This window comes from Pipistrellus hanaki (genome assembly GCF_964339955.1).
Source record: "Pipistrellus hanaki genome assembly, chromosome: 13".
Lineage (NCBI taxonomy): Eukaryota > Metazoa > Chordata > Mammalia > Chiroptera > Vespertilionidae > Pipistrellus > Pipistrellus hanaki.
Window position 1 is genome coordinate 20,267,609 of NC_140515.1, and position 26,495 is coordinate 20,294,103.

General features: G+C 42.4%; 1 protein-coding gene across 19 annotated transcripts in view; it reads left to right on the plus strand.

Annotated features, from left to right (window-relative positions):
* ERC2 (ELKS/RAB6-interacting/CAST family member 2) overlaps positions 1-26,495 on the plus strand; it is an 877,102-nt gene that overhangs the window by 150,293 nt on the left and 700,314 nt on the right. For 14 of the 19 annotated variants that reach the window (XR_014796702.1, XR_014796703.1, XR_014796704.1 and 11 more), the window contains exons 3-4: positions 867-890; positions 1,524-1,940. Coding sequence is in view for 16 of the 19 variants with exons in the window: in XM_084903110.1 (XP_084759236.1) it covers positions 867-890; positions 1,524-1,940 (441 nt within the window). In the remaining 3 variants the exon portion in view is untranslated. The remainder of the gene's footprint in view (positions 1-866; positions 891-1,523; positions 1,941-26,495) is intronic. The other 5 variants (XM_084903106.1, XM_084903107.1, XM_084903099.1 and 2 more) reach the window with 1 other exon arrangement.

Below are 26,495 nucleotides of genomic sequence, written 5' to 3' on the forward strand. Positions count from 1 at the left end.
GCGATGAAGTGTGGAGGGCAAAGGTTAAAAAGAACTGGTTCAAGGGTAGGTATCCTGATAAATGTGGCCCATTCTATTTGTTCTCCCAGCAACTGATTGATGTTTCTCTTTCTCACTTCCTCTCTCCCTAAAACATATCCTTGGGTGAGGAATATACATAGTATTAAATTGAGTATTTTTAAAATATATCCCCAAAGTTATTTAACCGTCAATATAATAAAGTTTAGAACATCATCATCACCCCAAAAAAGAAACCATATACACTTTAGCAGTAACTCCTTATCACCTCCCTATCCAGGCCCTGGCAACCACTAATTTATTTTCTGTCTCTATGTATTTGCCTTTTCTGAACATTTAATATCAATGGAATCATGCAATACTAGTGATTAGTTTCTTTCACTTAGCACATTTTCATCTATGTTATAACATGTATCGTTATTTCATTCTTCCAAGGCGTTCTCGTCTCAAATTGGTGATGCTTTTGTTTTTCTGGTGCTCCTGCTGTAATTTTGGTTAAAAGGGTGACCTGGAATTAGGTGTGGGTGCTTCTGGAGTATTGTGCTTTTCTCCATGATAACACACCCAAGACTCACTGTGTCAGGGAGATTTAGGAAAAGAAAAGATGGAATAAACCTCACTTTAAAAAAAAAATCACATTTATCAAACATCAGTACTGTAGATTCCGTGTAGCTTATGGGTCTTTGCTAAGAAGAAATTGTTTTTCTTTTTCTTTTTTCCCCCTCTGTGAAGGTACTTTATGTTGATTAAGTTCTTTCTGTTAAATATCCTTTGCTTGCACTGGACTTTTTGTTGTGTTGATTTCTTGCTTCATTTTTTTTTTTTTTTCCATTTCCCATGCTGTTCAGTTGCTGGATGCCAGAAGAACCAAGGTTTGTCTACTCTTTGCAGCTCGCTTGTTTCACTCCGCACAGCCTCCCCTCCCCCTGTGTCTGAGTGTCTGTCTCCGTCCACCTTTGTTCCCTTTGCTTGCAGATGCAGTAATCCTGTTCACTAAACCTGTTCACAGCTTTATTTGTAAAAATAAAGTCCTTGTTTGTGTCTACTTGTAGTGGATGCTATTATTTTCATTTTTAAGTGGACATGCATTTACCATGGAAAATAATGGATGGTAGAATAAAGAACCCCTTAGGAAACAAGGAATACTGAGTCTGGAGCACTGTGGGCATAAAGAAGGTGTGTTGTGAGTTTCCCTCTAACCCTTCCCACTTCCTAAATTAAAACCGTGGACTGCAATTTCCCTTGTGACTGACACTGATATAACTGTTTCTGTGTATGTGTGCATTTCTCTTCTCCTAAGACATTGAGAAAGCCTCATTGAATTAACTCCCCGTCTCCATGTGCTGTCCCTTGCTTCTGAAGTCACCCCGGAGGACTTCACGCTGGCCCCGTGGACCTCATGGTTAACATTCCATCTTCATGGTGCGGGACCAGCCCATATAGCACTTGGCCTTGCCATTGACTTTTCTCCTGTCTCCTCTCCTGCCCCGTCTTTCCATCTACAGCACCTGCAATTGACGATCCAGGCCCTTCAGGATGAGCTGCGAACCCAGAGAGACCTCAACCACCTCCTGCAGCAGGAGAGTGGCAACCGCGGCGCCGAGCACTTCACCATCGAACTGACCGAGGAGAACTTCCGGCGGCTGCAGGCTGAGCATGACCGGCAGGCCAAGGAGCTGTTCCTGCTGAGGAAGACCCTGGAGGAGATGGAGCTGAGGATCGAAACGCAGAAACAGACCCTCAACGCCCGAGACGAGTCCATTAAAAAGCTTCTGGAGATGTTACAGAGTAAAGGCTTGCCCTCCAAGAGTCTGGAGGAAGACAACGAACGGACACGGCGGGTGGCAGAGGCCGAGTCTCAAGTCAGCCACTTGGAGGTGATCTTAGACCAGAAAGAGAAGGAAAACATACATCTGAGGGAGGTAAGAACATTCTCTGTATGGTCCCAAAGTCCTATTTTACCAGTGAAAATATGTTACCAAGGTGTTTTCACAGCTTGGAAGACATCTACAGCCTTAAAAATTCCCTCGGTCACCTGTTTTATAACCTTCCCGACTGCTTATCACCTTCAAGCTGGAATTTTGCATGTGTTTGTTGTCTCTGCTCTCTCCACACATATGCTCCATTATTATTCAACACGAATTCAGGGTCCAGGCATGTGTAGCACATGTCAGCTCTAACATGGTTCACGGCTGCTTTCCCACAGATGGTGGTGGTTTCAGGGCCTTTGTACGGTCCTGTTTACGTTTTAGATGTTTACCAAAAATCATCTCTCTGGAGGAGCAAAATGAATAGGTGATTAGCAAAAACAGTAAACCTAAGAATTTTTTTTTATAGCTGAATTAAGGGCAGAATTTTCAGAAAGTAAAGCATATCGATAGTTCTGGAAAGCATGGTAAAATGTGTGCAGAACACTTTTGAATGTTTAGATTGAAGTAATCTTTGTTGCTTGCACTTACATTCATCTAGGACAGAATGTTCCACGTTTTCTATGTGTTTTGTACTTAGTGGATTAAACCGTTCAAAGTCTTTCAGAAGCAGCCTCTCCGGCCTGCCACCACCATTGAATGCTGGGATGCTCATGTGTCTGAGAATATGTGGCTGGCTGGAGCGTAGATAGAAGGTGGGTGACAGCGAAGGCTTGACATTTTTACAGGAGTTCTTTGCCACTGTGATGGGTTTGTATTGCGAAAGGACCATGTGAGCAGCTTGCTGTGGGAGACACAGGCCTCACAGAAAATAGTAGGCAGTAAAACGGCATGAAGTAAAATTTCAAATTATGCTACAGCAACAAATAAAAATTCCAAAATGTATTTGCTTCTAGGCCAAACTAGATTTCCCGGCATTCTATACCTGCTCAGTAGACAGCCCTTCCCATGAGTCACTCATTTCACTGTTCAGAAAAAATGGCTTTCACGTTGGGACGTACTAATACAGAAGCTCCTAGGGGTTTTCTCTGATGTAGATTGTACTTGCTTAGAGTTAGACTATTTGAACAGAATTTTGTATTTTCAGGCTTAAGGTTCTCAGTGTTCATTCTCTCTTGTTTTCACGAGACCTTAGCGATATGCTTAGGAAGCCACATGGCTTGGGTTCACATTGAGATGCTTAAACAGGTGTTTTGTTGGACCTGGTCTTCCTGTTCATATTCCAAGAAGGTTGGTTGTGGTGAGCAGACTTCTAAGATGGCCCCAATGCTCCCTAATGCCCTTGTGTAATCCTCTCCCCTTGAGTATAAGCTGAACCTAGTGACTTGTTTCTAAACAGTGGAGAATGGCAACGGGAGTGCGATGCCAGGGACGCGCCCATGATTACGTTACACAAGACCGTTACTTACATCTTGTTAAAAGACTCTATTGCCTTCTCAACTTGCTTGCTTTTATGAAGCAAGCTACCATGTGGGAGATGCCCTTGTGATAAGGAACTAGGGGCAGCCTTCAACCAGGACCCAGTGAGGAACTGAGACTCCCACTACAAAGCCACAAAGAACGGAAAACTGCCACTAATCACTTAGTGACCTTGGAAGTGGAGCCTTCCCCAGTTGAGCCTTCAGATGAGGTAGATGGGAGGCTGTGGGCTGACACCTGGACTGCAGCTTTGTGAGAAACTGTGAAGCAGAGTACCCAGCTAAGCTGTGCCTTGGCTTCCTGATACACGGAAACTGTGAGGTAATAAATGTGTGTTGTTTTAAGCTGCTTAATTTTACGGGTAATTGTTATATAGCAATACCTAGCTGATAGAGTGGATTGAAGCTAGTCTCTTCCTGCCTTACTCTATAGACTTTCCATATAGTTTACAGAAGAGAAGCAAGAATCATTGGCATGTTATCTCTTGCATATTGAGTGACTGTGGATTTTGAATTTTGGTTGTGTCCTCTCAAAATCCTGGTTGGTAGATTGCTGTACTTGAAAAACACAGATGCTTTGTTTTCGGTGCCAAGGGGTCATGTTGCATGTACAGCAAGCCTGTGGTGCCAGAGAAACCTCCATCTGCAGCATTGACCTTCACTCTATGTTGGAATCTTTGGGGTCGGGATAAGAGTCACTCCTACTCTGTTACAGATTCTGCTCATTGGTGGCACGTAATAGATGGTCCCTTGATTCTCTTGTGTGGATGCCTCCATTTAAATAAATCTAAACTAAATTGTGTTTGTGTTTTGTGAGGTTAGTTGGTCCACACAATGGTCTGCTATGGATATAGATGAAGCTTAGAGCCTTAAACATCAGTCTGAGAGTTCACAGAATATGCAGTCCAACACATCCAACTAGTTTCCTTGAGTATCAGACCAGGCAGTGGGTAGTCCTTATTTTGACTCATCAAAAAGGGAGAATGTGGAAAAAATAATCTCTATAAAAATTTATTTTAGAGGCAGCTAATCAATGATTCTCTCTCATCATTGATGTTTCTTTCTTTCTCCCTGTCTCTAAAATCAATAAAAAATTATTTTAAAAATATATTTTATTGATTTTTTTTTTTTTTTTTACAGAGAGGAAAGGAAAGAAATAGAGAGTTAGAAACATCGATGAGAGAGAATCATCGATCAGGTGCCTCCTACCCAACCCCCTACTGGGGATGTGCTCACAACCAAGGTACATGCCCTTGACCCTTCAGTCCACAGACGACTCTATTCACTGAGCCAAACCAGCCAGGGCAAAAAATTAAATAAAAAAAAAATTTTAAACTTTAACTCAACAAACAAAACATGGAGGCCTGAAAAGACCTTCTCCAGAGAAGACTTGTACTGTCTTATGAGAGCCATATTATTTTCTGGAATTTTGTGAGCCTGCTTTTAAACCATTGAGCACCAAAATTGGTCAGGGTGGGAGTATTTACACCATGGAAATCAGTAAAATGCTACCTGCACTCCCCCACCTGCCCCATTCCTGAAAGCCCATTTACCAACACACCTCTAAATAAATGCCATTAAATATTTGTGCATGATACAGCAAAAAGAGGCAAGTTAAATAGTGTCAGAATTTCAAATGCATGAACCACATCATTCATCAAAAGTTTTCAAAACAGTGTCTAGATTGATGCTCATGTGTCAGGCATTATAAAGAATGATTTATGTGATTCACATCTAATTCTCATAGCCACCTCATTCATTCATCCATCCATCCATTGAATGAATACTTATTTGAAGATGAGTTTTGGGATAGAGCAATGATAAATGACAACGTTTGACTACATAATGCTTGTATTCTGTTGGGGTCAACTAGAATACAAATATCTATTTAACAATTAAACAGAGAAGTATCATGGAGGAAAGAAGAGGATGAAGAACTAGTGATTTGGGTGGCGCCAACTTCATAATGGTGGTCAGGGAAGGTCTCTTGGAGGGGGTGACATTGTGAACTGAGATCTGAGTGGCAAAAAGGAACCCGTCATGTAAGGCTCTCAGCAGACTGTTGCATTCATATTGGAAGACCACCTACGAGGCAGCTACTATTTTTAAAAAAATATATTTTATTGATTTTTTTTTGCCCCACCCTCCCTCCCATACATACCCTCCCTCCCCAGAGTTTTATGTCCATTGGTGTACTTATATGCATGTATGCAAGTCCTTCGGTTGATCTATTATCTCCCCCCGATCTTCCTCCCCTCCCCACTGTAATTTGACAGTCTGCCTGTTGCTTTACTTTCTCTATATCGAGGCAGCTACTATTGTTTTGACAATTTTTATCTGGGGAAACTGAGGGACAAAGTGATGTTACGAAGCTTGCCTATAACTAACAAGTTGTTATGCTGGTATTCCAATCAGGCTGACTTCAGAGTCTTAGCTTTTGGGCCATTTCATTATATCCCTTTTCTAGAAAAATCTTTCTCTAAGAGAAAACAGACTGCAGGGCCAAATAAACATGGGAAAATGCCAGATTGATAGAGTTTACTGCAAATATGCATCAGTCGTTTCCAAGGAGGGGACTAGGGAAGGCAGAGCTTCTCACACTTACCTTATTTGACTTGCTTTTCTCTGTTACACTGGTGTCCTTTGTTAAACACCTTGGAAAAATGCTATGCTAGCAAAGCAAAATTATGCTCTTAATTTGTGACCTGCAAAATGTGTAATAATATACAAAGAGTTGTTTCCCAGGGCCAAGTAACAGTAATTTTCTCCATTAGTTGTTCTAGACGGTAGTTTATTGTAAGCTGTCTCCACATCTCTACTCAGTTTTAGAGTGTTCTTCTGTTAGGGGATTTTATTTTTTTATTTTTGGTGGAAAAATGTGGCTGGCTGCTTTTGATATTAAACCAGCAAGAGTAACCCACATGAATAAAGAAGTTGCCTGACCTCAGTTAATTTAAATGAATCTAAAATAGGATTTAAAATATACTTGCAATTTTCAGTTCAGTGTGTTCCTGGTTTCTTTTTCATTTTGCACGATTCGACTCTGTTGGGGTTGATGGCGTATTGCTGGGGAATAGAGACCTAGAGGTTTTACCAGGCATGATTCATTTTTAGGCAAAGATGTAGGACCTTGTGTAAACCCCATCTCCTGGAGTACTGGCCTTGCGCACCCTATTGTTTCGGGAGATTTCGAGTTGGCAGGAATTGCATACAGGAGAATCATATTGCTTTAGTATCTTGTGTTTCGGTGGTCTGGAAGAGGCTGAGGGTGAAACCACTTCTGTGCCTGGCAGGAAACAAAAACAGAAAGATTATGATCTCAGCTTATTTGGAAGACCAAGATGATTGCCCAAGAACTCCAACGGATGTGCTAATGTGAGCTGAAGTGTTGGCTGAAACGCAGCATTACTCACTGGTGCTGTCTGATGCTTTTGGATCCAGGTTGATTTGGTCAGACATTGTTTGATGTAGTAATAGAGTACCTTGTTCTCTAGCTTTTTCTGCAAAGAACATATTGTTCCATGTAAAGGTTTTAGTAATCAAGGACCCAGAATACTACTGATCTCATTAAAGAAAAAGTGGGTTTCTTTACCAGGATCCTCCTATATCCACTCTCCTTAATGTATTCTTGGCTAGTCCTCAGAGGAGAGTGAGGAGTCTTTGGACGCATTGCCCTGTAAGATGTTTGAAAGCGAGGGATATATACTCTGCTGTGGATCTCCTATGTTCATCCCCTTGAGCAAGGGCAGAAGAGCTGTCAAGTCATCAGTGGCCACAATTGCTATTAACCCGGCTCAAGTAAACCCCCCATGAGCCCGGGTCTGGGCTTCCCTCCATGCTGTGTGGGAGGGGAGGTAAGGGAAAGGAAGGAGGAGGAGGACAAGGGAATATGAGTTCTTTTAAAAAAAAAAGTATATTTTGTTGACTTTTTACAGAGAGGAAGAGAGAAGGATAGAGAATACAAACATCGATGAGAGAGAAACATCGATCAGCTGCCTCCTGCACACCCCCTACTGGGGATGTGCCCGCAACCAAGGTACTTGCCCTTGACTGGACTCAAACGGGGACCCTTCAGATCGCAGGCTGATGCTCTATCCACTGAGCCAAACCAGTCACGGCTGAATTCTCTACTTTATTTATCCAGATTGTCCCCAGGCCAGTGAGAGATCCACCAAGGGAAGTTTGTGACCTAGAAGTTCTTGCTCATAAACTTTTTACGTATAGCTCAAACCTCCCTCATATAATCTTTTCGGAAACTTCTAAGCTCCACCCTAGTCTCTCCTCTCTCAAAACCATATGGCTTCTTTATCTTTAATACACGCTTGTCTCCAATTTTGCTGGATGAGCCATGATTTTGCTGATCCAGGAATTTCTAATTCTGACTACAGGTTTCATATATTCTATTTCTACCAACAAAACTTATCAGAAAAACCATCCCTGAACACAAGTGACTGCATAAACATGTCATTTTACATACTTCTTTTTCCAAGAGCTGTTTCCTATAAATATATTATAGAACCTAAAAAATTCTCCCTATTTTAATAAAGTAAGTTTCTTATCTGATTTGTACATTCCATTAATATTCCTGGACCTCAAATATGAGCCTACAGGTGCTCAATAAATATGTGAAAGTGAAAGAATAGTTAAAAAATATCTTGAGAATTGCTCTGTGGTGAATTTTGCCAGCATTGGAAACGTTTATAATGATCATTTAGGTGCCATGCTCTTTTATGTTTTCTCTCTCATTGCTCTGTGTTTGGAGCGGAGCAGCATCTTTGCAGGTAACATTAATCGGAAGTTTTCTTTCATTTTTTTCAAGGTGTGTTGGACAGCATTGGGCACATGTTGAATGTCCACGTGCAGAATGCTGTGGGATCACCCGGGCAGGTTTATGGTCTTGTTCGGGGATTCAGGTGGACAATAGAGAAACAGCTCACTCTTAGCGCAGCTTATTCTGTGCCAGGGTACTGTACTAAGTAAATATTGCCATTGTCATTCTCACATGCAAATAAGGAAACTAAGACACAAAGAGGTAAGTAATTATTCCCAGTATACACAGCAAGAGCTGGAACCAATACCAGAACCTGGGATGTCTGTCTACAGAGAATACATTCGGCACACTGCACTCTACACACTGCACACTTCTCAGGGTGGTGCGCCCAGAGGACCTCAAATGCCACTTCAATGCTGCATCTTAGGGTAGGAGAGCTGACTACAGCTGGACCTCAAAGGCAGGAAGAATTTCAGCGCACATGGGTGGTGGGGAAGTGTGATTGGAAAAGGGATGGCTGATGGCTGAACCAAGCATGTGGGTGGGTGGGGGAAGCTGTGGTGTGTTTGGGGCACAGTGAGTTTGGAGCAGCTGAAATTCCGCCTGTCAGAAGGAAAAGGAGATCCAGGTGAGCAGGTGGTTTGGGGTCAGGTCACGGAGGGCTCTGGCCCTGGGGCACAGGGGTAGGCCTTTGTTAGGCAGGCTCTGGGCAGCCTGTGAAGGAATTTTCCCTGGCCCATGGCATGGTCAGAAAAGATTGTTAGTGCGAATTGCTAGTGGATTGCCTAGGAAGGCACTAAAGTAGGGGTGTCGAACTCAATCAGAGAAGGGGCCAAAATCTAAAATCCAGCCTAAATCGCGGGCCGAATGGTTTACTGAACAGTCATAAACTGACAATGTCATAAACTGACAGCGGAGTACAGTGATGACAGCGCGGTGCGGGCCACATTGCAAGGCCTGGCGGGCTGGATTTGGCCCGCGGGCCTTGTGTTTGACACATGTGCACTAAAGGCATGGAGAGGGATTAGAAGGATACTGTGGTTGTTCAGGTGACCAAGAGTCTGAATCTGGGTGGTGGCCACAGGAGTTGAGGGGAAAGGTCCTGTCCACCTGGTGGCAGGACCTTGACAGCTCAGCACCTGTGTGCTGGGAGCTGCAAGGAGCAGGCAGCTGTTGTGGGCCAAGATGTGGGCCGATGGCAGGGCAGTGGGCAGGTGAGTCACCAGCAGGCGGCGCTGGGATTGAGGAACATCTTTGGATGTGCTGAGCTGGATGAAATACTGGTGGAGCTGTGCAGCCAGGCGGAGAGTATGGCTGAGGAAGTGATTACCAAGTTCGGCACAAGTGCATACAGTGTTTCTGACGATAGGCCACTTGTTTGTTGTTTACACACACACACCCCACCAATTTGTGACCACCTAGCCCCCAGCTTGTGTGACTCTTCTGAAGGCTGCCTTGTCACTTATTCCTTTCGTTAATTAGGAGGAGACCAAGGAATGGCCTATGAGTAATTTAATTTTGAAGACGATATGTCTTTTGAGATTACACGGAATTTTCATTGACTGATGCCAGCCTGGTACAGATTCCCTTTGTTCTCCCCGAGTTTCCCTTTCTCCCAGTGCTCTGTGAGGGTGGACGCCAATGAGGCATCTCAACAGAAAAGTGCTCCCTGGACCCTGATTAACCACAGGTCCCAAAGCAGGATTTCACAGCCTTTCCTCTCTCCTTCCTGAAGACATATAAGGAATGCTCTTGTTTTTGTTTAGCATCATCTGCCTTATCTTTAAATTTTGATACGTTCTTTAAAGTGTGAACACTATGCTAATTTGAAGTGGTCCAGGTTTTACCCTTTATTGACTTTAAGGAGTGCCCTTGGTTGCTTTTCACAGCTCACGGAGGCTGGTGGAGTCCCAGGGAGCCATTATGCACAAAGCCTTTGGGAACCTGCTGAGCAGGAGAAAGCAGAGGGCAGAGGCAGGTGGGGGCACTGGCGGGGGTTATGCTGGGAGAGACTGATTACTGTCCTCCTCGCTCTGTCCTGCTGCTCTGCCTGGAGGGTGCGGCTTCTCTTTGAAAAATATTCCTTTGTTAACCTGACCTAATTTATTACCATCATCTTTGGTAAAAAGTGCACCACAAATGAAACCTCAGTGGAGAAAAGTCCTGTGGCAGCAGTACCGTGATTCTTCAGTGTTTCACACGCTGCAGCCATGCCACTGAGATGGGTCAGTGAGGTCAGAACCTGGTGTCTTGGGTGCGAACATTAATTAATACTTTAATGTACGAAGGGGGCTTTATATGTTACAGGACTCATTCCACTTTCATGATTTCCTCCGACGCTGCCTCTAACCTGTGAGGGAAAGTAAGCAGTGATGATATGTAACACGGATTGGCACTCAGGAGCATCTCCGATGATCAGTTTCCTGGGAATGCCATTAAACCTTCCAACAGGAGTGGCGGGAGTGCTTTCCCCTGCCTTTCAGATGAGGAGGCTGAGGCCCAGGGGGGTGATGTGTCTGATCCCGGTTCTCAGAGGAGGTAGTCTAAGTTCAGATTTGGGTCTGCTGGTTCCAGGCACCTGTTCCTAGCTGCTCCTTGATACTGCCAGGGGTTTCTATTTTTTATTTATTTTATTTTTATTATTATTAAAATATATATATATATATATATATATATATATATATATATATATATTATTTTTAACAGAGAGGAAGGGAGAGGGATAGAGAGTTAGAAACATCTATGAGAGAGAAACATCGTTCAGCTGCCTCTTGCATACCTCCTACTGGGGATGTGCCCGTAACCAAGGTACATGCCCTTGACTGAAATCGAACCTGGGACCTTTCTTTCCACATGCTGAGGCTTTATCCACTGAGCCAAACCAGTTAGGGCTCTATTTTTTATTTTTAGCAGGAGAAAATAAACACATTTAATAGATATATATGTATGGGAAATTTGATGAGTAAAAAGAGATACCTGATAATCTCCTATTACAGGCAAGGCCTCTAACTTAAGTTCTTCTAGGTAGTCAAGGAATGAGCAAGTCTCTCTTGAGCCTAAACCTAAAATTGCCTTTAGCTCAAGATAATCTGCAGATATTTGATACGGAGTAGACCAGAGGCCAGAATTATGGTCTTCTGACTTCTTGTTCAGGGATATTTTCTCTGTAAGTGCCAAAAGGTTCAATTTTTTCCCTTTTCTTTTTTTCTTTTCTTTTCTTTTTTTTTTTTTTTAATATATTTTATTGATTTTGTACAGAGAGGAAGAGAGAGAGATAGAGAGCTAGAAACGTCGATGAGAGAGAAACATCAACCAGCTGCCTCCTGCACACCCCCTACCTGGGATGTGCCTGCAACCAAGGTACATGCCCCCGACCGGAATCGAACCCGGGACCCTCCAGTCCCCAAGTCGACGCTCTATCCACTGAGCCAAATCGGTCCCGGCTCCCTTTTCTTTTTTTCTTGCCACATCTCCTCAGGGAGATGTAACGGGCAGTGAAAAGGTCAGACAGTGCCATGTCGAAGGCAGCACTGGGGCTAAGTCTTCTCAGCCCATCTGTGGCTGGCGGACATGCAAGTAGTAGTATTGCATGCTTGGCTCTCCATGAATTCCCAGGGAGTGAATGAATCTTTGTGAGCAGAGTACAAGGAAAAGTGAGTGGTGCTTAGAGTTGTACCTTCTGCATTTCATCTGTTCAAAGCCAGCCTTTTCCATTTTCCCTTCATCTTTACCTCATTGCCTAAAAGAAATGCTTTGCCTCCCCAAACTGAGTTTCCTTTTTATCTAGTTTTTTTTTTTTTAAAATATGCTTTTATTGATTTGTGAGAAGAAGGGAAAGGGAGAGATAGAAACATCAATGATGAGAGAGACTCACTGATCAACTGATGCCCGCATGCCCCCCCCATTAGGGATTGAGCCTGCAACCCAGGCATGTGCCTTGACCAGGAGCTGAATCATGACTTCTTGGTTCATAGGTCAATGCTCAACCACTGAGCAATGCCAGTTGGGCCTTTTTAGATTAAACTAGATTGTTTTTGATGTGTATTTTCAGTTTCTGTGTTGTGAGACATTAAAATTGTATTTAAAACCTACTGACAGGTGCCTCCATTTCACTCGTCTTCCAATTGGCTAAAATTTGGTAAATCAAACTCTACTTTTCTATCCACCATGGCTTGGATGTGAAAGGAGAATTTTATTTGTGTTTTCAATTTGGGATATAGGTTAAAGGACATCTTCATTGTTATTGGTAGTATTAAATAGTATTCAATAGGTGAATGGTTGCTTCGTGATTCCTTGGTGTGGCTTATGTTGTTGGATATAAAGCAGTTGGATATATGAACCCTTCTAATTGAAGGAAAAAATAATTATACTACATGTATAGTTTGTGGAAAAAGAAAAATGCTTGAGATTTTAGAGTGAAAATTATAGACTTACTATTCACTTAGATCAGTGATTTTCAACTTTTTTCTTCTCATGGCACACATAAACTAATTACTAAAATTTTGCAGCACACCAAAAAATACATTTTTTGCCGATCTCACAATAAAAGTATAATTTTGATTCATTCACACCAGATGGCTATTGTTGTGTTCACTGTTGTCATTTTTCATTTGACAATCTAAGGGAAAAGAGGTCAGTGCCCCTGACTAAATAGTCAGGGATTGCATGTTTTAAAAATTCTTGTGGCATACCGGTTGAAAATACTGCTTTAGATCAAGAGTTGGCAAAATGAGACCCTCTGGGCCAAATGTGCCCCGCCATGGTTTTTACATTTTTATTTATGTCTTTATATATTTTTTATGGCCTGTTTTTTTTTTTTTTTTTTTTTTTAATATAACAGAGGAAAAGAGAGGGATAGAAACATCGATGAGAGAGAATCATCGATCAGCTGCCTCCTGCACACATCCCACTGGGGATGTGCCCACAACTAAGGTACATGCCCTTGACCGGAATCGAACCTGGGACCCCTCAGTCTGCAGGTCGAAGCTCTATCCACTGAGCCAAACTGGTTTTGGAATGGCCTGGGTTCTTAATGGTTACATTTGAAATGATTTTGTAAGAACCCATATAATGTCCTCTATTTTGCCTCGTGTGCCTCAAAGACTTAAAGTATTTACTTCCTTGGCCCTTTAAGATCGAGTAGTGACTCCTGAATTAGATGATAAGTGTCTTTTTAAAAAAATATGTTTTTATTAATTTTAGAGAGAGGGAAAGGGAAAAAGAGATGGAAACATCAATGAGAGAGAAATATCGATCAGCTGTTTCCTGTATGCCCCTCAGTGGGGATTGAGCCCACAACTCAGTGTCCCAAACGAAAACCGAACCAGTGACCTCTTAGTTTATGGGTCAATGCTCAACCACTGGCAGGGCAAGTAAGTGGTTTTTTTGAATCAAGATGTTGGTTAGAAGCCTGTGTGTAATTATACTTATGCGCGTCAAGTCTTGCTACTTCTGTGTATAGCTTTTAAGGATTTTTTTTTTTAAATGAAGAGACAATACTTTTTCTGTCATTTCAACCCATTTTTCTTAATACCATTGGACCCATGATTTCCTCTCCAGAGCCACAGCACATGAGGAGTGCCCCTATCACAGAAGTCTGCAGCACTTTCAGGAGTGGCAGGTTATTGGGGAAAAACCCAAGTGGATTAAAAAGGGACTGTGTGTGTGAAGCCTTCACTGACCTGTAATGTAGCAGAGGAGCAGAGATTGCATTAACACTCCAAAAGTTTAGGAATCCTGGCAATTAAAACAGACTTCCAACTCCTCCAAATCCCTTTTATTTTATTTTTAATGCCACTGTTTGTCGGTACTTTTCAGGCCTGCACAATTAGTGTTTTAAAAATTTGTGGCTGCTTTGAAAGAAATGGCCTTCAACCATATCAGAAAAAGGAACTTGTGCCGAAACCGGTTTGGCTCAGTGAATAGAGTGTCGGTCTGCGGACTGAAAGGTCCCAGGTTCGATTCCTGTTAAGGGCATGTACCTTGGTTGCGGGCACATCCCCAGTAGGAGGCAGCTGTTCGATGTTTCTCTCTCATCGATGTTTCTAGCTCTCTATCCCTCTTCCTTCTTCTCTGTAAAAAAAAAAAAAAAATCAATAAAATATATTAAAAAAAAAAAGAAAAAAAAAAGAAAAAAGAAAAAGGAACTTGTGTCCTATATATACAGGAACTTGTGTCCTATATATAAAGGAACTTGTGTCCTATATATAAGACTTCTTCTGTGAAGAAGTCTTTACAGAGTAATTGTGGGTGTCACCAAGAATCGCTAGGCTTCCTTATGGAAAGTGTTCTAATCAAGCAAAGCCAGGGCCTGACAACTGAGAAAGTCCTCTCACCACCCACCACCCCTGTTTCAGCCCCAGAGTGGCCAGCTCTTTGCTGGTACCATGCATCCTGGGTTGCCAGCTGTGTGAGCATTTTTTTTTTTTTTTTTTAAACAATAGCATTTTTAGTATTAGGGGAAGACCCAGCATATCATTGGGATTTTGCTTCCTTGGTTGTACCCCAGAGTTTCTCCATCTGACACTGGGTCAGGATACTTCTGTTGTGGGGGCTGTTCTGTGCCTTGTAGGATGGTTAGCAGATTCGGGGCCTCCACTCACTAGAAGCAAGTCACACCTTTTTCTTTCTCCCGCTTGTGACAACCAAAAATGTCTCTAGACATTGCATAATACTCCCTGGGGGACAGGATCGCCAGGCTGTGAGCTGCTGGCTTAGAGTGATTGACACATCTTTCTTGTGACTGTGGCAAAGGCAATGATTCCCAGCCCTACTTGCTGGAAGCTCTGTTTTACTGAGGAAGGGCAGCCTGGAGCCTGATACTCCTTGACCCAAAGACTGACTACAGGGGATTGAACTAGGAGACAGATGTGCTGAGGAGAGGTGGGGATTTGATCCTAAAAAGAAGACAAAAGAGCCTGGCTGATGTGGCTCAGTGCTTGAGGGTAGACCTTTGGCCCAGGAGGTCAGGGTTCTATATTGGGTCAAGGCACATGTCTGGTTGCAGGCTTGATCCCCAGTAGGGGGCGTGCAGGAGGCAGCTGATCAATGATTCACTCTTATCATTGATGTTTCTCTCTCCTTCTCCCTCTCCTTTATTCTCTGAAATCAATAATGTGTGTGTGTGTGTGTGTGTGTGTGTGTGTGTGTGCAGGTGAAAGTGAGGGAGAGACAGAGAGATGGGATGGGATTGAGAGAGAAGCTGCCTTTGACTACCCCTCCCTTACTCCTTCCGTCTTAGAACATTTAAGGCGAGGAATGAGGAAAGCCATGGAAAAGAAATCTAAGGGAGAGGTTAGGGGGTAGTATTTTGATCTGAGATACCACTTGGGAAGGTTGAGATTTTGTGAAAATTCTCAGGAGTATTTATAGAGGTAATAATTATAGATCCGAGCAGACACATAAAGTTCACTTTTTGACTACTGGACTCTCGCTATTAATCGGCAGTTTTATTTTACAATAAATATTGTCCCCGTTTTTCTAAAATGGCCTTTGAGTCTCCCTTTCTGTTTTTTAAATAAACATTTTTCTACGTGGACTGCTACACTGTGCACTACCCCCAAACTTCAGAATAATTTGGGAGTGTGGTGGGTTTATCATGTGGAAATGTAGTACAGATGTTCAGAATTACCTTTTCTTTCTCCCCTTTAAAACATCATGACCACACATGCTTTGCTCTAAGTACTATTAACTATTTTTATTATTACTATTAAAAAATCTTGCCTCAAGCAGCGTCCCACTAAATCTCAAGTAAAAGCAAATATTTGTGTGTATAAATAGCAGCAAGTATTTATGCATATCACACTGAAAAATCTGAACTCACATTTGGCTTTTTATGCAACTGAAACATTTGTTTTTCGACCCATTTAACCAAGTCCTCTAGTTTTAGCCTCTTTTCCTGACTCTTAAACTTTAAGTGTAGGCTATGGGATTCTGTTCACTATTCTTTCCCTTACCCCAAATAGTCTCTAGACTCGAGTTTTTCTTTTTATCCTGCATACATTTTCCAACTCAGCCTGATCACCTACTGAAATTGGATGGCAGGATTTGAACTGCCAGCATGAATTGGTGCGTGTTTTTAAAAGGTATTAATAGAGGAAGTGCTCTTCTCTTAGAGAGTCCACAGATGCGTGGCCGAGTTTGCATTCTTCTAGTGCCACACACTGGGGCCCATGGTCCTATATCCAGGAAATGTCTTATCAATGCTCAGGAACCCCCCTGCCCCTCAGAACCCTATTGATGGAGATTAGCTATCACTATAACCTTCATTTCTGTGGGTTTATTAGTGCTCTCTTCTTATATTTCTTGGCCAGACTTAAACATATGTTTCTGAATAGTTGCTATCCCGCCCTCCCAAACCTCTTTCAACTTAATCACTTGATCCTGGAATCAAGAGCTCCCTAGCCACCAATGTGTATGTTTCCGTGTGCTGGAAACAATCCTGGCTCAGATCGACCATGTTCTTTAAAGCGTTGCTTTTTCTATCCACATCCAAAAAGGAATGCACTGCAAGGTGGTTTTCTTTTAAAAGGCAGGGGAGGTCTTTGTCATCCTGGCAGAGTTCGTATAAGAAGGAAGAGGCAGAGGCTGATTGCACCTGAGCCAGTAGAAATAGCACTTCATGTAGATATTCCACTGGACCTTCATGATAGCCATGGAGTTCCTGCCAAAGGTCTCTGTTGTACTGCCTTTAGGATGCCTGTCAGATATCAGACTGTACTTTTAAGGGCTCAAGCTTTAGTTGCTTTAAAAGACAGACTAACATGCTGTGTGATGACTGGATCCTTGCTCCACAATGGAAACTTGATACAACTTACAAACCTGCCAGGCGCTAACCTCAGCGGACATCCTTAGCTTGCCTCTTGAGCAACTGTTAGAGGTAGAGGCCTTGTGGGAGTTTAGGGGGGACATAGGGAAGCTTATGCCACATGGAGACTTCTGACACGTGATGACAAGGATTCTCCGGGGAACATGCAATCTTTTGGAAGAACTCATTATCTTCTCCCCCTTATCTGGGCTGAGGTTATCTTTGCATGCTTTGCTCTGTTGCTTTCCAGACACAAATGTGCTACTTGCATAGGAGAACGGTCCAAAATGACCACATTTCCCAGAATCACAGCAGCCTCCCAAGCAATCTGTGTGGCAAGGATTGTCTGAGGGTTATCGCAGGAAGAGGAAGGTTCATGGATTCTCGTCTTGGGAGGTCCTGGCAGGGTACTGTCTTTAGCATAAATCACCATCGTCCTCACCACTGCTGTTAAAATGGAAGGCTCTGGTGTAGGTACAGAACTTAGTGCTGTCCTCAGATACTCCTGTGAGCAACCCGTGAGGTGTGGGTGCTGACACAGTCTCATTACTTAATCAGGGTGGCTCCGTAACTTGCCTAAGACCACACAGGGCACTTGCCCTCAGAAATGAGAAGCATTGGATCATCTACTGATCTGTAGAAAGTCAAAATAACTTCTAGCCCCTTTCCCCCCCACCCACTCCCTCTCCTCTCTGATTTGTTTTCTTTGAATCTTTTCTTTTCTATTTATGTTTCTCATCTGGTTTATATTATGCTTTATTTAAAACTATTTTCTTTCTCCTAATATGTTCATTCTTTTCTCTCTTATTTTGAACCTCAATTATTTTCTTCCCCTGGTGTTTCCATCTGCATTGTTTAAGGGGCTAATTGTTTTTGTTGTTATAATTCTAAGAGCAGTTCTGAGGTTTTGCAAGAGACCTAAGAATGCTAGTGGAATTTATAGGAGACTTCTGGCCTGCCTAATATAGTTTTGACCCGCAGTTTTCTTTGCCTCCTTCAAAACCTTTCCATTCACCTGCCTGAGCTTATTCCTTTGTCTCGAATGAAATGACCTATGCAAAGTGATTTGCCTCAGGCCTGGCTCAACAAATATCACTGATGTTTCTTTGAAGAAAGGTGAGGAAGGGATAAACTCTAGTTACCTTCACATCAGTTGTTCTCCTTGGAGAGCAAGTCCACGTTCCCTTTACAAACCACCAATTTCTCTCTTCAGAATCAAACCCCGCCTGGCGGCATTTCACAGGTCACTTGTTGGGGCACAGATATCTGTACGGAGTTATGCCAACTCAAGAGTGACCTTCTCTCCACCATCCCAGTTTCACTCTAATTTCTTCAGAATGCTATTAAGTGGATTAAGCTCCCTTTGTTATAGATGAAAAAAAGTGGTTCTCAAGGAAGTAGATTACCCTGCTCAAAGCCTTATAAAGAGTCACAGTCACAGTGGCCTCAGGGCCTGTGCTCCTAACCCTCAGGTACATTACCTCCTTTGTGTGTGGGAGAGAGCTGGGGTGGGGTCTAGTGCAGCATCTGGGGTCATGAGGGCTTTCCATGGGGCAGTTACAACCCATACTCTGCCTAAAACCATCTCTTATGCTGCTCTCCTTCATCGTGTACCTGTGAATTAGTTTTGGAGTGTAGGAGACCATTCGTGAGGTGGAATTGAGTGAGGACAGTGGGAACAGACTGGGAAAGAAACAGAAGAGGATGCCTTGAAGTAGGAACCATATTGCAGGGCAGCTAAGGATGTGAAGGATGAGGAGGAGGAAGCTATCAGGAAGAAGCTGGAGTGTTCCTCTTGGGAGTGTTCCGCTTGGGGGTGGGGGCCATTGATAGTACCTACGAAAGTTATGAGGGAGGCAGGAATTGGGGAGGGGGAGATGAATTTAACATTTGAAAATACAGGTTTGTATTCTAGGGCAGAAAACTGGGCTAGAGGTGAAGGTTTGGGAACTGTTTGTAAAGGAAAGGCTTAGAGCTCTACAGAGGGAGGAGGCCCCACGCTGGAGCTGGGGTTTATCTGTGTTTAGGACAAAGAACTAGCAAGGGAAGCAGTGGGAAAAACTGACAAGGAAATATCCCGAGAGGAGGGAGACCCCAGAGAGCTGAGTGTTCAAGGGCATGAAAGTTCATTCATTCATTCATTCAGCCATTCACTCAGTCATTTTATGGAGAGCCTTCATATGTAGCCTGTGTTTTGAGAGGGACATTGAGATGACAGAGACCCTGTTTTGGGGGCTGCATCAGGGGCATTTGGGGCCTTTGGGCTGGGAGCAGGAAAAGTCCATTGATAGATAAGATAGGAAAGACAGAAAGATGTGTACAGCCTGGGGTCTGGTACATTAGCTCATATGATGTTTTTTCTTAGACCCTCCCAAAAGCCACCTAATTCTAACCGCACCTTAATTTGCTACCCAAATTATATTCAAATGTGTTCTTCCTAAAGCCTGTGCTATAATCAAACAATATGACATTTGAAGATTCTCTTAATGCTGTAATGCATGGTTACTTCAGTGAAAAATATTGAAATTGAACTAGTTTATTTATTTCTTTGGTATTATGAACATTAAAGACTCAAATGAATGACTGGTTTCTCTTTACTGAGTTGTAGGAACTGAGTGGATGCTGGGTACGAGCCCTGCAATTTCTCAGCATGATGCTGATGGTGGGCAGCGATGGCCAGTGCTGAATAATAAAAGATGGTTTCATGTGATCCTTGTCAACCTGGTAAATGTCTGAGCTGCCAGAACAGGAAATTATAAAACTTGTATCTAAAAATAATCTTATCCTTTGCCTTTTTCATTGTGACTTTGGGGGTGAAGAAGCAAAGACCTTCTAGAAACTCGGGCAGTGTGTGAAACCCTTCTTTGCGATCAACTGATTTGATTTCCTTCAGAATAAAGGCAACATATTTGTAAGGAAATGAAACTCTATCATGCTCTAGCCATTGGTTGCATGACATCAAATTTTCTATGGGGCTTTTCGGAGAATAACCTCAGTGCAAGTTTGCAAAATTACAGCAGCTTTGGAAGAAGCTTAAAGGAACGTGGTTCCTCCAACACAGGGTTTCTTCACTGCATCACTGTTGACATTCTGGGCTGGATAAATGTTTGTTTGGGTTGGGGGCCTGCCCTGGGAGTTGTAGGACGTTTAGCAACATCACTGACCTCTGCCTACAGCATCCAGTAGCTTCACCACCAGTAGTGCGGCAATCAAAAACGTCTCCACACATTTGCCAGATGTCTCCAGGGGGCAACACTTTATTTGAGAACCACTGGTCAAAAGCCTTACTGCTCAGCGTGTGGGCCAACATCCCACAGGTCTTCTGTATCTTCGGGGGCTTGTGAGAAGCGCAGCACCTCAGGCTCCACCCCGGCCTCTGGAACCAGAATCTGCACTGTCTCAAGACCCGCAGGACACCTGTGGGCACAAGAAGCTTGGGGAAGTGCTCGCCTAAAGCTCTGCCCAGGGCAGCGTGCTGCAGCAGAAGGGCAGGCGCGTGGAGGCCAAACGGGGCTTCCCACTGATGGCTGTGTGACCTCGGCAAGTTGTTCAACCTCTCTGAGACTCAGCCTCCTCCTCTATGAAATGGGATCAAGAAAACCTTCTGTGATGTGAGATTAAAAGGGGGGAATTCCAGCTGAAGCAGCAGAAAGGACACCTGGCCCCTATTAGACACTCCAGTGGGCTGGGTTGCTTTCCTCTCCTTGGAAAGCTGTTTTGCTTGGAAGGCTGCACTCACAGTTACTTGTAGTGATGATATAAGAGGTCGAGGAAAAACAATGTGTCTGAGTCAGGGCTCTGCAGTACAGAGGGCCATAAAAATCCGCTTGTTTACGAATTTTTATTTTTGAATTATCTGCTTTCTTCGAGCTGTGGCTCTTGTGGTCTGACCTTCCTATTGCTTGGGAAACTGGGATCCTGTTTCTGGAAAACCCATTATCCTGGGTCCTGTGAACTGTTAATGGTCCCATTTAGAGGCCAGATTCTAAAGGTGGGAAGGGTGAGATTGATGGCAGCTAAATGTAAAACTGTTTAAGGAAGATGTCCATGCTGGTAAACTTTATTCCTATTCTATGTCAAGTGGATTTTGAATGAAATAGGGCAATTATCTTTAGGACTGTAGTTAAAATTTTAGAGCATGCAAGATAAAGATACATATTTTTGCCTTGGAATAAACTGATTTTTCCAGTATTCCAAAATTCCCCAATTTTTCTTTCTCCCACTATGACATTGCCTTCATATAAAATATATATTTTTAAATTTTTCATTCTGACATATCAAGAATAGCCGTTCTCATGGCTTTGGGCCAGTAATCTAACTCAAGATAGACAATTCTCTATTTTTTTTTTTGCAAAATTCATTTGAAATAGCGTCTAAAATAGATCCATGGAATCATACACTCACACAAGCAGTATATGAACCTGACCTTTGGAGACAATTTTTAGGCAAATCACAAGTAGTTTACTTGAGGTGTTGTGATGTTATGGCTTTGAAGATGAAGGGATGCTGTCCAGACCAATGTTCAGGTGTAGGTTGGGTACTGCAAACCTCTGGGGCACCTTGTGTGTCGTGGACATTATGGATTTGCATATCTGTTATGACAGTTTGTTAGAATGTGGCAACACAGTCCCTTGTTCTAACAAAATCACTCTATAGCAAGTTTTCTGGCAGATGGCGGTAAAGTGTCTTGAGGAAGAGACTTCCTTTTCTAATTTGCACAAGCACACCATGTCGGCTAGTGGTAGCCCCACCATCTTTCTTTTCTTTGGGAGCTTCTATGCTATTCTGCAAAAAACAGTACTGATCATTATCCTTGAAGTCAGAATGTGACTAAGAGCCACAGAAAGGTACAATTTGTTTAATTTCCATTTGATGAATATGAAAAAAGAAATCCTGCATAAAAGGTGTGTCTTTGAATATCACTCTCATCTTGAAACTATGCTGATGGTTGGTTGTGTGTATGCTGCCCTCTTTCCCAAGTGAATGATAACTAATTTAAGAATTTGAAGAGGTTTACCAACATTAAGTCCAGCAAACACTACGTAGTTAGGCTATACTGGAGAATACCATTGGCTAAGATGGTTGAAAATCAGCTGATGTGAAGGAAGACGATGGTTGTGCCAGGGAGATGGGGACAACGATACCCATTCATACATGAGACTGCATCTCCTGTGCATTCTTCTTCAGGACTTTGCTTCCTGGATTGCAGGGCTCTTCACATAGCAGCATTGGTCATGTGACACACACGTTTGTCATATGTCATACCTTGGGTCAACACATTTTACACATATTCTTATAGTTATTCCAGTTTACCTCTATGGCTTTCTAGAGCTAGTCTAAAGTTTTCACGGACTTGCATCTGAACCATCACCAAGGAGGGGAAAGCCTGTTTCAGCTCAGCCTGTTTACACGCAGCAGCATTGGTGACACAGATGACAGGCACTCTTCTAGGTGGCAGAACAGTAGGGACTGAAGGCAGTTGCTGACAGGACCAGGCAGGGAAATCTGCTTTATCTTTCAAGTGGTAAACTTTTGGGGCTGCTTTTCTTGGATTTGGATGTGCCCAAATTGGTCATTTTCACTGGTTTGCAAAGAAAAAAAAAATAAAAAAAATAATATATATATATATATATATATATATATATATATATATATATATATATATTTGTGTGTGTGTGTGTGTGTGTGGTCATGTCATTTTTTTATGGCTGTTCAGTGCTATAGGGTTCTCAACTATAAGCCTAAAGTTATAAGATGCGGGGAAACAATTTGTTTTTAATAGGAGTTAAAGTTATGAAATTTTCAACTAATGGGTTAAAATGGAATTACGGTATGTGATTATAATATAATCATAATTGAAATGGTAGGTGCAACATTAGATAGCTTATATAATTAGAAAGCTTAGTTTGGGTCCATGATCTCACTTGTTTCTCATATAATTTCCAGAGGAAATTATCTTTATCTGTTATCTTTATCTCATAAATGAAGAAACAGACTTAGAGAGGTGAATTTTATACTGCTGGGGAGTGGAATGAATGGGATTTGAACTCATGTTTGACGAACAGATTTCCACTCAAGACAAGGGTTTGTGCATAATCACACGTCTGGCCACTGATCGCAGAGATATATGAGTGTCACTGCTGTGTGTAGGATGATCGACTGTCCCAGTTACCTGGCAGTAAGGGAGTCCCAGGACATAGGACGTTCAGTTTAAAAACTGGAACAGTGCTGGGCAAATCGGAAGGAGTTAGCCACCCAACTGCTGCCTGCTGTGATAAGGATAAGGTAAGGAAGGATAAGGGAGGAACACCGGGTTGCTTCCTTCTTACTCTTGTGTGCATTTGGGAGAGTTTGGATGAGTTTGTGATTTGTCCAGTACACTTCTTCAGGATATAACGAACATGTGCGAGGAAAGTACAGGGCAGGTCTTTTAGGCAGCTCATCAGGCAGGATCCTCTGGGTCTTTCTAGAAGCAGGTGAAGAAGTTACCAATCAGTGCATAAATACCCCGCCATGATGGTGGGAACATTCTTATTTGGCCACGTTGGTTGCATTTCAGCCAGACGCCTCAGGCCTGTTTTTCTCTAAGTGGATGGATTTTAGTAATTTGGTGCTGGTGGGGTAGTGGGTAGGAGGTTCATAGTCTCGCATGACCCCACCCTGAATGTGGACTGTTTCCCTCCACGATAGGAGTTGAGAAACTAGAATTTAATATTGAAGGACCATCCACACTGTTGTGCTAGAGAACACAGCAATACATATGCTTATTCTAAACTGGAAATTTGCTACTTGGAAGTGTCTAATCCCTGGAGGAAACTCTTTAGTTTTGATTATCTCATGTTGGAAGAAGTGCCTGTGGGCCTGGCAGTTGTACAAGGGGAACTTTATTTGATTACTTTTTTGTAATAATGAGAATGATTTGTCTTAAAAAAAAAAAGCATTCTTTGTAAGGTGCTCTTGTGTACTCTTTGGAAACGTATTGATTTATTTTTTTAAATCAATTACCTATCTGGTCACACGTTTTTGTTTTTGTTTTTCCGGGGTGGGGGGTGGGTGGTCTGTGTTTTCCTTCTCCAACAGTTTGGGTGTGGGGAGGAGGTCTCTGTGTCTCTTCAGGACATCTGCTGTTTGTTGTTGTAGCTGACTTTGGAATGCTATCCTTGGAACGGTTTCCAACGTGGACTGTCCATTCAGTGCCTCATCAGCTGAGGGTGTGGGAGAAAGGCGCTTTCCTCAGAAGACAACTCCCCAAGCACCAGAGCCTGGTTCTTTACATGTCAACACGTGCAAAAATGATTAACCACTTCGAGGAAAATCTTTATAAATTACAGCTTTTTGAACACTTCCTGGCTTTCTTACTCAGAGTGTGTCCTGAGCAGATTGGAATTGTTTCTTCATCACTCAGGTCCAAGATGAGAAGTGTCTGTTATTCTTTCCAGGGACAGGGTGGGTGCCTTTGGATGGTCTTGGGAAAATAAGCTCAGTTGCCTCTTTTCTAAGTGGTCTCAGATTTCTCCTCCAATGCCCACCTTTTGTGTGTGTGTGTGTTTTGTTTTTATTTTGTTTTGTTTCGTGTGTGTTTGTTTTTGTTTTGTGTGTGTGTGTGTGTGTGTGTGTGTCTCCCCCATAATGCTAGAGATCACCTATTCCTGTTGATGTATTGGTGTCTCTAGCACTTCTCTCACATTTCAGTGTTTTACTGCTAGTTCACTATAGATTGGGCATCGGATTGCCAAACTTGTCAGGATTGTAAAGTAATGAGGATCTGAGCAGACCATCTCTGAGTAAGTAACATGTATCCTGATGTGTAGGACCTGGATCACCTGAGCCTGTGTTGAGATGTCTCCTTCGGTGAAGTAGGGCTTGTGAAGAACTAGAGATCAGGACCAGGAGGGATCTCCTGCCTCAGAATGTTACCTTTACTTCTTTTTAAGTTGAGATGGTGCTGTAAACTCTGCATTCTTTCCAGATACCCTTTCTTACATCTACACATGTAACATAGTTTTATTTAATCTGCTTGGATCTTGTATGTTTATAATATTAGCCAAAGGACTAGTATTTATGACATTTCCTTTCTCCTCCCCACCTCCCCCCAATGATGGATTCTAAAAATTTAAAAATCCTTTATTATTTACCCTCCTGACCGTGTCTTTAACCTCAACCAAGCCATGTGTAACTAGAAAATAGGAATGGCATCACATTAAGTGACCATATTTGGAGAAGCCACATAGCAGGTTAAAATTTCTATTCCTTGATACAGGAGGAGGTCAGCTGAGCCTAGTGTGGAAAGGTCTGGGAGAAGGCAGGAGAAGAATAAGAACATTGAAAGCAATATGTTTCCCTCAGCCTGTTTTGTTAGACCGTGACAGTCAAGTTTATCAGACTCCCAGCCTGTCTGTTCTGGTCTTTGAAGGTTTGACTGAAATGTAAAAGTACTTAGACCTGCTTTGGGTTAAGTGGGAAAGGTAAGTCATGTACACCGGTTAGGATTGATATAATATGACCAGTTTCTTTCTTTCTTTCTTTTTTAAAAAAAATATATATATTTTTTATTTTATTGATTTTTTACAGAGAGGAAGGGAGAGAGATAGAGAGCTAGAAATGTGGATGAGAGAGAAACATCGACCAGCTGCCTCTTGCACACCCCCTACCGGGGATGTGCCTGCAGCCAAGGTACATGCCCCTGACCAGAATCGAACCTGGGACCCGTCAGTCCGCAGACCGATGCTCTACCACTGAGCCAAACCGGTTTCGGCAAATATGAACAGTTTCTTAATTGTGTGTTACCAACTAAAAATTCTGTATTATTCTGACCTACTGAAAATTTCTCAAACTTTTACTTTCTATGATTGTGTAGGGGGCTGGAATAAACATGTATATTAAAAATCTTTTATATTTCATTTGTGAGTCAATTAGAAGGTGATTGCATAGACTAAAAATAAAAAATCACTTTGAACTTGTTACAACCTTGTAAGTTAAATAATCTGAGAGTGAAAGGTTCTTTAAGTCCTTTCAGGCTCTCCTACCTAAACGGGCATAAAATGAATGGAAATGGGCTAGCATTGTTGTATTTCTCTTCTTGCTACTGTGAGCTTCTTCTGAAAATGCCTTCCTTAGTCAGCCTCCATGTGGGTGGTAAGAGGCTAATTCTGTTTTAGAGGACTTAGCTTGTGCTCTGAGACAGCTAAGGTGATAACTTCTGGAGCACAAGTGAGACACCAAAGAAGGGTCAATCTTTGGCATGTTAAGTTGTTACAGGGAATTAGACTTTATTCCCAAGAGGGAGGTCTTCCTTAAGTGACGATATTCATATTGGGATCAAATCGGGACCAAAATTGGGGACCAACATTTGTGTGACTAATGAGAGTAAAGTTAGTAAGTTTAGATTGGATGTTCATCTTGCAAATGAAATTAAGTGGTATGAAATAAGTTTTCAAATCTTACATTTGACAAAACGTAGGTGAGAAGTAGAACTATGTGCTACTTTTTAAAAAGATTAAAGAAATGCCGAGACTGTTTTTTTGGCTCAGTGGATAGAGTGTCGGCCTGGCGGA